General features: G+C 41.4%; 1 protein-coding gene across 3 annotated transcripts in view; it reads right to left on the bottom strand.

Annotated features, from left to right (window-relative positions):
* Positions 1 to 1,077: 1,077 nt before the first annotated feature.
* Positions 1,078 to 14,113, bottom strand: part of b3gat1a (beta-1,3-glucuronyltransferase 1 (glucuronosyltransferase P) a) — a 122,647-nt gene continuing 109,611 nt past the window's right edge. For all 3 annotated transcript variants that reach the window (XM_072695027.1, XM_072695026.1, XM_072695028.1), the window contains 3 exons: positions 11,928 to 12,224; positions 10,315 to 10,418; positions 1,078 to 7,778 (listed from right to left, as the gene is read on the bottom strand). In XM_072695027.1, coding sequence (XP_072551128.1) covers positions 10,332 to 10,418; positions 11,928 to 12,224 — 384 coding nt within the window. In that variant the 3' untranslated portion in view covers positions 1,078 to 7,778; positions 10,315 to 10,331. The remainder of the gene's footprint in view (positions 7,779 to 10,314; positions 10,419 to 11,927; positions 12,225 to 14,113) is intronic.

Raw genomic sequence — 14,113 nt, 5'->3', positions numbered from 1 at the left:
TACACAATTTAAGCCCTGAGTCACCAACTGTTTTTGGAGATCGCCAACAAAAGCCTCAGGTCAGAGGCAACCTGGTGTTATGTCAATCGGTTGCTGGTTCGGTTGCTGGCTCGGTTGCTATGTGTGAACAGCTGAAATACCTCTTGATACACTGGACACTTCTCCATCACAAACTTCTGTCCAGTTCATCCTGATGGAGCTTCATCATTCCAGAGAAGGCAGTTCCACTGCACCACAGCCCAGAGGGGGGAGTTATTCCCTTCTAGCTGATGGTTAGCATCAGGCATTGGGCAGTTTTAGCAGTTCAGGAAGGAATGGACAGATGGAAAAGGAACAAATAAAAAAAATTAAATGGATGGGTAACACATAAGAGAGCACATAGGAGATCCTACACATTTGGCAGTGTGGTGCATCCATTACGTAACAAAGGTCACGGTTCCACAAAATGGACCTCGCCACTCTGTCTCATACCTACAGAGAACACAGTTCCACTGCTTCACCGCCCAATGCGGGGCTTTATAACCCTCTAAACAATGCTTGGCATTGGGCATGGTGTTGCTATCTGTTGCATTTCTATAGAGATTGTACAAGCTGAATACTTATATATATAGTCTATATTTAGTCTATATACATTATATATATAAATATATATAATATATAATATAATATAAATATAGAATCAGATTTTGGGAGGCTTGGGAGATCCCTCTTTGAGTTCTCGTCAGCGACTGAGCCAACACCAGTTTGTCTCTGACCTGAGTCTTTTGTTGCCAATCTCCAAAAACTGTCAGAAACTTAAAAATCAGGGCTAAAACTGTATATATATATATATACAGTTCACTGCTCTTGTCCTTTAACCCTTTAACACTCCCAGGCTTATTACACACTGAGGTGTATTATTCAGTAACTACAGGGACTATAGTTCTGTACAAACTGGTCGGGCTATTCTTGGGTAACAGGAGTTCGCAAGAATGCTTTCTGCCCTCCTGCAGGCCATATGCTTTTTAAAGAGGATATTATCATATCAGGACAAAGACTATTACACCACACCACGCCATACACAAAAGAAGCCACAGACAGCTTTTTAAATGTTTATTGTTTTCTGTCATTTTGAATCTCTGCCTCTTTTTGAAATGAGCCATGGAGAAAAAAAGAACATTTACAAGAGTAACATGCAGAAATGCTTTGCCTTGTGTTTAAAACAGAAGAGATTTAGAGGCGTGTGTGTATATATGGCAACTCATACAGTAAGACCAGCAAGGATACTCAATCTTAGTGACATGTTTTATTTGTGCACTTCTAGGAAATGTCAGTGACCACACCACATTTTGTTTCACTTTAGGTAATATAATGATATTAAAATGACTTGGCATGGCTTATGATTTTACACTACAAACGCAAGGAGTGAGGAAACGTCCAGGCAAAGAGATGGTGAATAGGAATTCTTCTACGTAGGAACAATGCACCTGTCAGTCAAAGGCGAGTGCTACAGGGCCTTAAAGGAGTAGTTCACTGCAAAAGCAAAAGCACACCATTTTCCTCCCTTATCTCATGCAGTCATGTGAAAAACGTAAGGTCACCCCATTATAACCTTTGTCTTTTTTATCATATTTGAACAAAATTGGGAGCTGATGGTAAAATAACTAAACACCCTCCACATTTATTACTACTACAAATGCCTACAATTAGGATCAATCAGGTTGTGTTCTGCTATTGGCTGGATACTTCAGGACATACATTACTGTGTAGGCAATAGACAACCAAATGAATCAGCCTCACACATCAACACTACAGTCCTAATAAAGAGTTTCATCACGCTCCCATCATCTCCATCGTTTGGTGTAAGGTGGTCAGGACAGCTGTCTTAGACTTTTTTTGTTGTTTCGTCTTGACGTTTCATTAAAATCAATCATGTGTCTAATATTAGCACAGGTGTTTGGTCTTGGCTCATGCCAATTGTAATGTGGGCATTGGGAATAACCAATAGGTGAGTTCTCTCCAGCACCAAACAGGAAGCAGCAAAGCAGCTACAGGAACACCTCTGTTTTCTAACCTTCCGGGCAGCTGTGGCCAAAGCTGCTTCTGTTTCTGCTCCACTGTTCAGCAGTTTCTCTTCTTGTAATTTTCCATCGGAAGCAACTCAAAATCTAGTTGTAGTCTTACAAATAGTTCCCCTGCAAGATTCTCAGTCAAATATGCAAAAATCACAAAAAGACAAGATTTTTTTAAAGTTTTTTAAAAGTCAGTATTTGTCTGTGCTCTATTCTAATTCTAGCCATTGGGAGTAGTAGTAAATGTGGGGGTGTTCTAACTTTTACCTCACAAGAAAATTGCATTTTTATTAATTACATTTTACTAATTATTTAGGCATTTCTTCAGTGTTATGTGTTTAGTTATGTTACCTACAGCTCCCCAAAAATTGTCCTAGCAAAGATCAAATGTCTATAGATTTAAAGAAGACAAAGGTTTTTCATGGGGTGTCCTAATTTTTTTACATGACTATTGACAGATGATCCATATTTCAAACTGATATTGACCACGTATTTATTCCACCTATTAAAATCAGATCGTTTTGGCTACGCCGGCTGAGTGCTTTCAAAACGTTCTCATTGGCCATCCGAATATTTTTTCACATGACTGTATGTACTGTATCAGGCCTGAGACGATTGACGTCTGAGGTTTTGCTTCTGAGGAAGTAGTGGAAGTCCAGGTCATCTAAAATCTCTACCGGTCACAATCTACTTAGCCTTTGTGAGTTCGGACCATGTTGCCAGCATATGATTATGTGGGATGAAACTGTAGGAAACTAGACCGGTCTTCTAGACTGGTGTGCTAGAAGACCGGACCCTTCCACCCCTTTGATAGGTGGATCTATGACTGAGAGATACGAGTAGTTAAAAGAGGTTAAAGGTCGTGACGGGGTGGTGGCAAGTTGGAATCTTTGTTATAAACACGGAAGGTATAGGTGGAATTTATAGGACTGGTAGGTTAGGTTAAGAGAAGGAGGAGCTTCAGGCACATTCCTACTCCCAAAAGATCTCCACTTGTAGCTCCAGTGCACTAAAAAAAACCCTAAGCAGAAAGCAGAAAACCAGATTTTTCAGTGAATGTTATTCCTTTAAGGAAACTGGACGTTTTATCCCTGGCTTTCACTGACCTGTACATCTGCTTCATCTCAAAACCTTCATGTTCTACACGCTTGGAAACATCTCAGGGAGTAAAAGTGGCTCTTTCTTGGCCGGTTTCCTCCATCGCTGAGGAGCTTCATGGGTCAAAGTGTGAGAACTGAGATGGTGTGAATACTTCAGGACATTTTATAAATGCAAAATAAATACAATAAATAAATATTTCAGTATAGGATAAATACAAAAAAACAAGCCTCACATGGCATTTTTTTACAATGTACAGAAGAAGGAGGTTCAGCGCTCAAACTGGGGTCCGCTGTGCAAAATTATGAGTTGGGCTGAGATGGATTGCTGCAATAAGCACAGAAAGCACCTTTTCAAAGAGCAAAAAATCCCCCAAAATCCAGTTGTCCAATGCCTTTTCTGTCGTTTCATATGAATCTGTGAAGTTATCTTGTGAAAGACAAGACAGATACATCGATTTGTTCCTAAGTAACAGTTACCAGGCAATGCTACCTCATTTCCAATGTCATTACAGTGTTAAGCAGGCTACTCACAGCAGTCAGTGCATGCTGTGTCGGCCTCTGTGCTACCATCATCATCACCATGAAAAAAAACAACAACCAAAAAACGTATACCAGCAATGCAGATATTTATGTGCTAATGAGGTGAAGGCAGACAGGTGAGAAAAAAAAAATAAGCCTAAGATGATCACATAGTGCTCAGACATAAGCTTCAAGGGTCCTGCTGCAACCAATTTGTACACAGCAGCTTGACACCTCCTGTACGCTGTGAAAGCCTCAGCCAAAACAAAGGGAGTGCAGAACATCCTCATGTCAGAGTCAAAGGAACGCCGTGTCGAGTGGCTCTAGCTCTCATCTCAACCTATACAGATGAAGTGCTACAACTAGGTTTCTTGCCTTTATGCATCTCTGGGTTTTCTCGTTTTTTTGATGGGTAGAAATGTATAATCGTGTAGGTGTATGGCTTGTGGCTGTGAAGGAGTAAGACGGGGCTGAGTGTTGCCTCAGACATCTGCTCTGGCGGCTCTGGTTTTGTTCTCGCTCGCTTGCAGTCTCCCTCATCCCTCTCATGTCGTTCATTAGCCTGCTGAAACAAGCGCTTTTTGAGGAGCGTTCTGAAGCTCTCCGTGAGCTCGAGGGCCTTTTGAAATGCAGGTAGGACTGTGGAGCTTTGTGAGGGCTAGATAAAAGCGCGGCCCAGGCAGGTATGCGTGTGTTCGGTGAAATCTCCCATTCCTCATGAGCCGAGACCCTCGCATGCGAACGTCTTCATTCCAGTAGCCCTGTGGTGGGCCGGATTGATGCTGACACGCTGTCTGTTTTGATGAGGGGTTTGTTTAATGAAGCCTTCTCATTAGCAGCAACTCATAGCATGATTAACAAAAAATGGGCAGTATCGTGTGTAAATGAGCGCTGCCTAATGAGTCCAGCAGTTTGCTCTAACAGACCTGCTAAACCTGGAAATTAACAGCTGAGATAAATCAGGTGTGTCTTTAGCAGGAAAAACACAAAACTGCCCTGGAATCCGGCCCTCCAGGACTGGAAGTTGCCCACCGCTGGCTTATGAAAGTAATGCTGCGTTCCATTTAACTCGGAAGTCGGAGCTAGGAAAGCCATCACACCCGAGTTGACCGCGTGCCAGTTAAACTTAAAATTACGATAATTGCGCACTATTTCAAACCATTTTCAAAAATGTCTAGTTAAAGACTTCGGAGCTAAAGACTTCGGACTGGTTTGACTATCTTTTACTGGTGCTTTATGGCATATGTCCCACTTTTTATGTCCCAAATAAGCACCCTTAGCGTTGTACCAGCTGTAAATAACGCATTATACAGTATTTTGAGCTTTCGGAACACCATGGAAATACATCCACAGATAGTGGTTGGACAGTACTGTGTGTACGACTGATTTAATGAGACACAAATAGATTGAAGTGCTAATAAACTGTATAATACTGCTGCTTTTACTACTGTTTATGTGTGATGCAGCCACCTTAGATTCAACAGGGTTGATGAGGCTCACTCTCGACTTTCGAGTTGGAAATCCGACATCCCAGTTCAAATGGAACGCAGCATAAGTACTGTCCTTAAATGCTCACTGGTGTCCTCTGGAAAGACCCGTGGCAGGAATGGTGTGGTATAATATATACAATGGGAGAGCAGTGCTTTGTATTTACTTGACTGAAACGTGTACTTCAGTTTTAGAGAAACAGATCTTATATGATCTTTTAAAGGATATAAGATTTTAACAATACAACTGATACTGTATTGTTGAATCCTGCCTAGCATGTGAGCATGTGACTAGTGTGCTAGCTAGCCATATGTTTAAAGTACTTGTTTAAAATTGGTTATTAAACGTTATTGAAGATAAATAAAAATGTATGCCAACCAATTTGAATCCACATTCTGCCTCCACCTAGTGAGTATCTGTAAAGTTCTAGAATACCTTGCATGAAAATAGGGCAGGGTAGGGAGGGATGTAGTCAAACTTACTTCAAGGTTCTTCAAGGTTTCATTAGTTCTATATAGCCATGACGAGTGAAAGAATCATTTGAATGCATAAATGCTTCTCTGCCAGGTTAAACAGTTCTTCTCCATTGTGGAAAACGTCTCATAAGAATTAAGTCTGGCGATAACCAAACTGCATTCCAACATTAAAAACCTCAACCTTGACTGTAAGTGGGTCATGCAGCAAGACAATGACCCTAAGCACACATGTAGGTCTACCAAGAAACATACTTCTTTTTCTGTTTCAAAAAATACTTAAAACCACATCAACTCAATTCTGAATTTTACCAATTGTTACACCCTTGGTTCCATATATTACCTTACAGTCGTACTTTTAGCAATAACAGTACTACTGTAGTATATTTTCATAAATTTTGTTCAAGAAGATCCGATGTACACATTTGAATGAAGCAAATTCTAAGCACTGTTTTGGTTAGTGTGTGACAAAGCACAAGCTTTTCTACCCATTATGATTTTCACAAGGTCAGAATCTGTTGTGCTTGATTAACAGTTTTGCGCAGTACTGCGGACAGTAGTAGAAATTGTGCAGCAGATTTCGACCCGTAAAAACTGATTCCACTTACAACCACAAAGGAGAAGCTTCTGTTGCGTGTTGTATGTAATGATGGGAGCTTTACTGAAGGTACCACTGATAGCTTGGTGGAATAAAATGGAATGGTGGGTCATGGGACATTCGTCAGTCTATGTATCACTAATGGGAAAATACTGTTCAGTTAATTACTGCTTTTTTTTCACTTTCCAGGATGATAAACTGTACTGGGGTAGAATACTAGCACACTAATACTCCAGATGTTTACTGAAGATCTTCTGACTTGCCACTAGTCTAATATGAGCTCTATGTCTTCTCCTGACAGGTCTTTTCTGCAGAATCAAAGTCCATGGCTTACTGCTGGCACAGCTAAACATGTACTGTAAAGTGATTTGCACAATTTTCATCAAGCTCCGCTGCCACCATGTTTAACAGAATGAGACGAAGGGCCGGAGTAGCGTCCTGAACGCTGCTTCTACCCTGCCCCTCGCCCTTCCTCACTGAGCATGTGTAAGGTCTTATGCGTCGACGCGTGGGTGTCTTTGTAAATGATTCTTCAGTCACACTTTACACTGGATTATAAATACAGTAGTTACATTGCTTGTTCAGTTTTAATGCTAGACCACTTCAGTTTGAAGCCTATGATTGTTCGTAAAGTAAATATTTACAATATAATGTCCACATGGGAACGCTGGACGTAACATTTAAGTGCCATAAGGTCCTAGTCAGGAGAAACATGACAAATGCTCACTCACCGTCCGAATGCAACGTGGCTGCTAGGCTCAGGATGTGAGTAATACTGCTCAGCAAAAAACGCTTTGAGGACCTGTATTTGAATTGAGGCAACAATAATCCCAAACCAATTCAGTAGTTCAGAGCTAGCAAGACAGTCGACGCGCACAACAAAAGAACGTAGTTCTGAGCTACCAAGACAACGCAAACAACAAAAGAACATTAAATTAAACACAGACTTTGTGTTATGTAAAAAAAGAAAAGAAAAAAAGAACACATTCCCTTCTATGTATGCATTCATCTCTGAGTCCAGTCTGTTCCAGTCTGAGATGATCCGTTTACGTTCTGAGAAGTTCAACTGCAGTCTACCACAGTACTGGATGTCTCGCCTCACTCCTCTCTCCATCTCTGCATCTCTGGTGGTACTCAATCTGTCGTACTCCGGGTCCTTTCTCTACGGTTATTACACTCCTTGCACAAGGAGGGCACTGTGTGCTGGGAAGAAGAGCGTGGATTCATCAGCTAGCCGAGTGTGCAATCTCTCTGGCTCCATGCTGTGCTGTCTCCTGCGAGCAGATGACGGAGGGAGGGAGGGGCATCATCACACAGATGTGCCATTCTTTTCTTTCCTGTTTGTTTTTTGATTTTTTGTTTTTGTCACAAGCATCATCTGCTTTTGATGTTTGATCTTACAAAATACTGAGAAATATTGCCTTGTTTAACCAATCTGTGCTTTGAAAGATACATCTCTGTAGCAGTACATTTGTTCAGTAGGAACAAGATTGAAGTTTTCCAAAGGTTTTGGTTCTGAGGTGCCGTCTCTGTATGTTCCTGTAAGTGCCTGAAACACACAACACAGCACAACACAGCAGTCATGAGCAGATATTTTGAGACACGTTATTAAGTGCTGATAAATAATCTCTTAATATGTATTTGGACATTATTAATCCAGTATAAAAAACTATTGCACTCCGACATCTTTAACCTTTAACCTTAAATCTTTGTCCTTAACCCTTTAAAGCTATTGTAGGTTTTTTAAATCCTGTATACCATACTCCAAAACCGAAAACTAGGGTTACCAGGAGCAGTGAAAGGTAAATGCATGAATGTAAATACCCAAAGAACATTACTAAGAGTAACCATAGCATTACGCTCTCAAATACTGTTTAGCATAAATAAAAATGGCTGAGTTGCTGGATACAGTTGGATAATTAATAAAGTGATGATGCTTTTACAGATAAATAAGCCTAATCCTTTATATGAATATCACCAAAATACTACCTGTAGAATATAAAAGGAAGGATCCTTGTAAGTCGCTCTGGCTAAGAGCGTCTGCTAAATGCCATAAATGTAAATGTAAATGTAAATCCTAGTAAAACAGGAAAAGACAGAGAGTCAGTTCTTACTCAGAGATCCTGACATATATCTTGACCTGATTGTGATCTTTTACACAAGCGCTGATCTAACCAGCCAATCCAAAGTGTTGTAACCCACATGTTACAACCCCTCTGAGTGAACACCCCCTCTTTGAGACATGCTGTTAAGGTGGGGGTTAGACGGAGCAGGAGGGCACAATGCACAGTTTCTAATTCATCATTTTGTGTTAGTTTGAAATAGACGTGACTATACTTGAACCGTAAGCCTGTCCACCAAAAAGCAATTAGCATGCTAATGTAAGCTGACTAAGGCTACATCCTAACATTAAAGTAGCACATGTTTGTGCATCCCTGGTCAAAATATCTGATATTGTGAATAGCAATATTTCCAAAAGGCATAACCTCATAAAAATAAACATTTATTTAATATTTAGCTAAATTACTTTTTATTTCCTTGCTGATTTTTGTGGTGAGGTTGCAGGATACCAGGATAAGGATACCATGTAGATAATATTTGTGCTGGGGCCGCTGCACAGTAGAATAGTGCACCACCACTCTACAGTTTGCTTAATGTCCATCTTTAACTTTATGCCTTTTGTATAATGTTTTATCTAACTTTATGCCTATTGGAGATCGGTTCATCTATTCCCAGACATTTTGACCAGAGGTGCTTTTGCACGCCCCTGTTAATTAGATCAACCTGAATTGGTGAGAATTTGCTCTTAATGGCAAATCCTAAGGTATTTTTCCTCGTAAAGAATCCTACACACAGGCCAGTCTGACTACAGCTTTATGCAGGAGTGGGGAACATCCCGTCAGGAGGGACGGATTCCAGCACAGTTCTTTCTCTAATGATTTTCTTGCTCAAACACCTGATTCAACACAGCCGTTAATTGCCAACCTTTGCAGATGCATCAGAGCAGGGGAACAAAGAAAATGTTCTCAGTTCCCTACGCCTGTAGTATTAAACTGAAATAACGGTATAACAGGCAGAGTTCAAATGACTAAATACAGTCACTATATGTCCAAAAGTCTGTAGACACCTGCTTATGCCATGTGTCTTCTGAAAGCAAGCGTATTAATCTAGAGATTGTTTATAGTTTTCAATAGAAGTGATTATGTCATTAATTATTGCTTACATTTTATAGCTACCTGCTTCCCAAGAATAATCCCAGACATTATCTATCCCAGACATAATCTATGCATTTACACATTTGTCATTTAAAATCCAGAAATTCAGACATTTAAGACCAAAAAAGCTGTAAGATACACTTTATGTTTAAAAGTTTGTGGACACCTGCTCATTCTTTGCCCCCCCCCCCCCCCCCCCCCCCATCCCCCCCCCTTTGGCTGCAGTAACATCCTCTACTCCCCTTGCACTATAAAGGTGCCATAAATGGAATTTGTTGAGAGATGCCATAGAAGAACCACTTCTTGTTCCATTAAGAATCAGGTCTGTAACAGAGATATGTGGGTGTAAAGAACCTTTTAAAGACGGGATGTAAAAAATCTTCACCCATGTAAAGGCTCCTCACACTCACACATCAATACTGCACACATAGTTCTTTATGGATCCATAAGAGGTTTCTCTGTGGCATCTCTCAGAGAAGCATTTGTGGCCCCTTTATTTTTAAGAGTGTAAGAAGGATTTACACTGGATGTTCAACAATTGATGTGAGGATTTGATTGCATTTAGTCACAGGAGCATTACTAAAGTCAGGTACTGATGTTGGATGATTAGTTCTAGATCACAAACACCACTCCAACTAATCCCAAATACTGTATATTGGATGGAGCTTTGTCACTCCATGGAATGCTGGGGGCGGATTTGCACCCCTCTAGCTGAGGCTTGACACTGGACCTCCTAAACCATCTCAAACAGCCCCAACAGAAGCACTGCAGCTGTTTTAGAGGTAGGGCAAGTTGTGGACTGTGCTGAAACCAAAGCAAAGCAAACCAGATCACAACCGAATATGTTTAGGTGCTTTGAGGTATGCTTACCAGAATTTAAGTGGACGTCAGATCTCCACATTTGGGTCTGTGAAGCCTTTCTTGCCTTCATTCACCAGGACGGGCTTTTCTGTCCTCGTGTGCCACACGAGAATCTGCCCGTGATCAGAAAAACAGAAACCGCAATTTGTAATACAGATGGAAAAACAAGAACGTAATGTTCTCCTACGCTCCAGAGGGACTGTAGTGTTTAATTTTTCATAACGTTCACAGCCAGCATGTAAGTGGATGCTGCTTTTGATTGGGTATTTCTTCCTTAACCATCATCCTTCACCACTGAATCCTCTGTGCTGTAGTGCTGCTGGCTCCACTCCTACTCACTATCTGTCAAATACACACATATAGACACGTATACACTCTCAAAGCTCTCTGCAGAGGTGTACCAGCTGCAGCTCTTCTCCAACTTGAAGAGTGCTCTATATGGCTGCATAGAGAACCAGAACATCTCACTGTTGGTGCTGAAGAGTTTATATTGCGTGTGTTTGTGTGTGTGTGTGTTTTTGTTTTGTAGGATCTTCAGAGAATAAACAGACTCTGCATATGATAATTCAATCTACCAGCTTATGCAACCTAGATTTGATTTCCTCCGCGAATCTTCTCAGCAATTCAGAAACATTCATAATAATTAGTATTATTTTTGTCATGCATAAATGCACCACCATGCTTCCTTATAAAGCTTGTAAATATGCGCCATCATGCTTGGTGCAGAGCGTTCGCCATTATCCTGCAAAATAAGTGCTGCAGCGGCCTCAGCGTTTGGGTTGGGGGAGTTACCGATAGCAACGACTCCACCGGAGAGACGACTCTACATGCAGAATATTCATAAAGGACGTGATAACTCTCATCTTTCCTCACTTGGCTCCTTTTGTTCTCAGAGCAACAACACTGCAATCACTACCTCCCTCTGTCCCTCCCTCCGCCTGCTCACCGGCCTTCATGAATAATGTATAGATGTGTGTGTGTGTGTGTGTGTGTGTGTGTGTGTGTGTGTGTGTGTGTGTGCGAATCTGGTCTGCTAGCCCTCAGCCCACTTAACCAGGTAAAAGAGGCTAACTGTTGCATTTGGCATCTGAAAAGTAGGATAACTGTGCCTGTGTGTGTGCACAAGAAAAGGATATTAGTACTGATCTCTGCTTCTCAGAATGAGCTAGGGACACTGGGAACCTGACCAAGTACAATAGAGTACACAGAATCTAATGTACTAGTTAACGTGCCCTTTTTTAACTTCAAAGACAACCATATTCAACTTTAGTGTTGGACACAGGTAGAATTTAGCCTCTGGCTATACCCCTCTGTGCAGTGAACACACACATACACACTAATAAAATGTAGACTAAAAGGTGCAGGTGTGAAAACACCCTAAAAGTGATGTGCCAGTGTGAAGATCCTTTTATAAGTTTGAAGAAACTTCTAAGTACTGATCTGAGCTGGTAAGCTTACACCACGGCAGATTTCAGTTCATTTGCACCATCACCGACATGTACGCTATATGATCAAAAGAATTGGGCACCCAAGCCATGCAGTCTGTATTTATCACTGTATTATCATCAATAAATTCTCTGTCCCCGCATATTTAAACACACACAGACACAGTGTTTCCTTACCTTAGTGCAATTTGCAGCTTTAGGCTCCAGATCATTGAGAGTGACAAGCTCTCTAAGAAGGCTGCTCTCCTGATAGCCCCCCTTGACCCCCCGCAGTTTGAAGTACGCCTGGGGTTTGAACAGGATAAGCCGCAGGTTGATGGCGAAACCCGCCATGTCGATGGCAAAAGGCCGATGAGGGTCAAACACTGTTTTCCATCCATAGACCTTGCCAGCGGCATTGACCTTCGGTGATTCGTACCGCAAACCTCCAACAAACGCCACAGGCCAAACGGAGACCTTACGGGTGGAGCGCATCTGTAGGAGGAGAAAAGGGGAAGAGTGTTAAACAGTGCGAATGCTTTCATTATTTATGGTCCTGAAGACATTACAGATACTACAGTAGAGTTTTTCACATTTTTATTCTAGTTATTCTAGTGAGCTAGTGTCACAGTTTCTGAGTCTGTTTCCTCAACTCTCCTTCTCCGCTCCAGCTTGGTGCCCTGTTTACCAAGTTCAGTTCAAGTCAGATTTATTTATATAATGCTTTCACAATGAAGGTTTTCACAAAGCAGCATTACATAGATCTGGTTCAGAGCCTCTTTTGTGCTAGCCAAAGGGGACAAAGGCAGGAAAACCTCCCTCAGATCAAGATGAAGAAATCTTGAGAAGAACCAAGGTTCAAAAGGCATAATAAACTATAAACTATGGTTGCTGTGAAAGCAAACCTTCAGGCTTGCTTATGAAAATGACAGTCAGTTCGGACACATGCTTGGTATCATTGTGAGAGGGGTTCAAACTGGTACAAAGTCCTTTTCATTTCAATCTCCGCCTCCTTGTTATTCTGCTTATCTACAGTATGTTGTGTGTAATGCTGCCTTCAAGCCAGGTTACAAATATAGTTTGCTTTACTTTAAGTTCTCTTCACTGGCTTCCTGTAGCTGTCCGCATCAGATTCAAACCCCTGAAGCAGGCCCAGAAAGCTACAAAAATACCAGCTCCTCTGTACCTGATGGCTATGGTCAAAACCAGATCCGTACTAAACAGCCTAAACATAGCTTGGCTTGACCCACCATTCCTCAAGATATATGGACGACATCCATCTTGGCATCTAGACTCGAGGTGGTCTTACTGCCTTCAAACGGTAACTGAAGACCCATCTCTGAAGACCCTTCCAAGCTCAAGAGCACTTCATTCAGCACAAATCCTGCACTTATTAAAGGTTAGTGATTGCACTTGATGTTAATTTGATTTCTTCTGACATTTAGGCTTGGAGTCTCTTCAAAATAAGAACCACTTTTGAATGCATGAGGAACCATGTTTTTATAAATGTGTAAGGCTGAAGAGCCTTTTTGAAGGTCTAAAGAAGCATCACTTAATATAAAGGTTCTGTATCAATTTAAAGGCTCCTCACATTCACACACACATTTCCAACACACCTAGAAGTGGTTCATCGGGGGGATTCGAGTGGTCCAATGGACTAAGGTGCTGCCACTATGATCCGAGTTTCATTGGTTTAAATCCTGGGTGCTTGCCATCAGCAGCTGGCGTGTCAGAGAGCGCAGTTGGCCTTGCTTTGGCTGTTGTATCGGAGCTGGGGAGCCGTGCTTTGCTCAGACCCAGCTGGCTACCTAGTGATGCTACATCAGCGGCAGTTTGAAAAGAGGCGGTGGCTGGCCTTACGTGGACACACATGATAGTCTTCTAGTCCAAAATTAGGAGGGTGAATTAGGAGGGGGCATTGCTTGTGAAAGGGGGAGTTCACATGAACAGGGATTGGATAACTGGTTTTCCAATTTAAAATGGGGTAAAAATTATCTTCTGTGGCATCACTTAAAGAGCCATTTGTAGCACCTTTATTAGTATTATAAGTATAGTGTATGTATCTATGCAGCTGAGTATATGAGTACCACTATCTAGGCATCAGCTCAGTAACCGTTTTTGTATTTAGCAGTATCTAAGCCACTATATAAGTATAGTGTATGTATCTATGCAGCTGCTGAGTACCACTATCTAGGCATCAGCTCAGTAACCGTTTTTGTATTTAGCAGTATCTAAGCCACTATATAAGTATAGTGTATGTATCTATGCAGCTGCTGAGTACCACTATCTAGGCATCAGCTCAGTAACCGTTTTTGTATTTAGCAGTATCTAAGCCTGTGGTATCTCTAGCCTTCACACTAGCCGGAGATATTTTATGAGTGGGC

Source organism: Salminus brasiliensis, chromosome 13 (assembly GCF_030463535.1).
Source record: "Salminus brasiliensis chromosome 13, fSalBra1.hap2, whole genome shotgun sequence".
NCBI lineage: Eukaryota > Metazoa > Chordata > Actinopteri > Characiformes > Bryconidae > Salminus > Salminus brasiliensis.
This window is presented reverse-complemented; position numbering and strand designations above follow the sequence as displayed.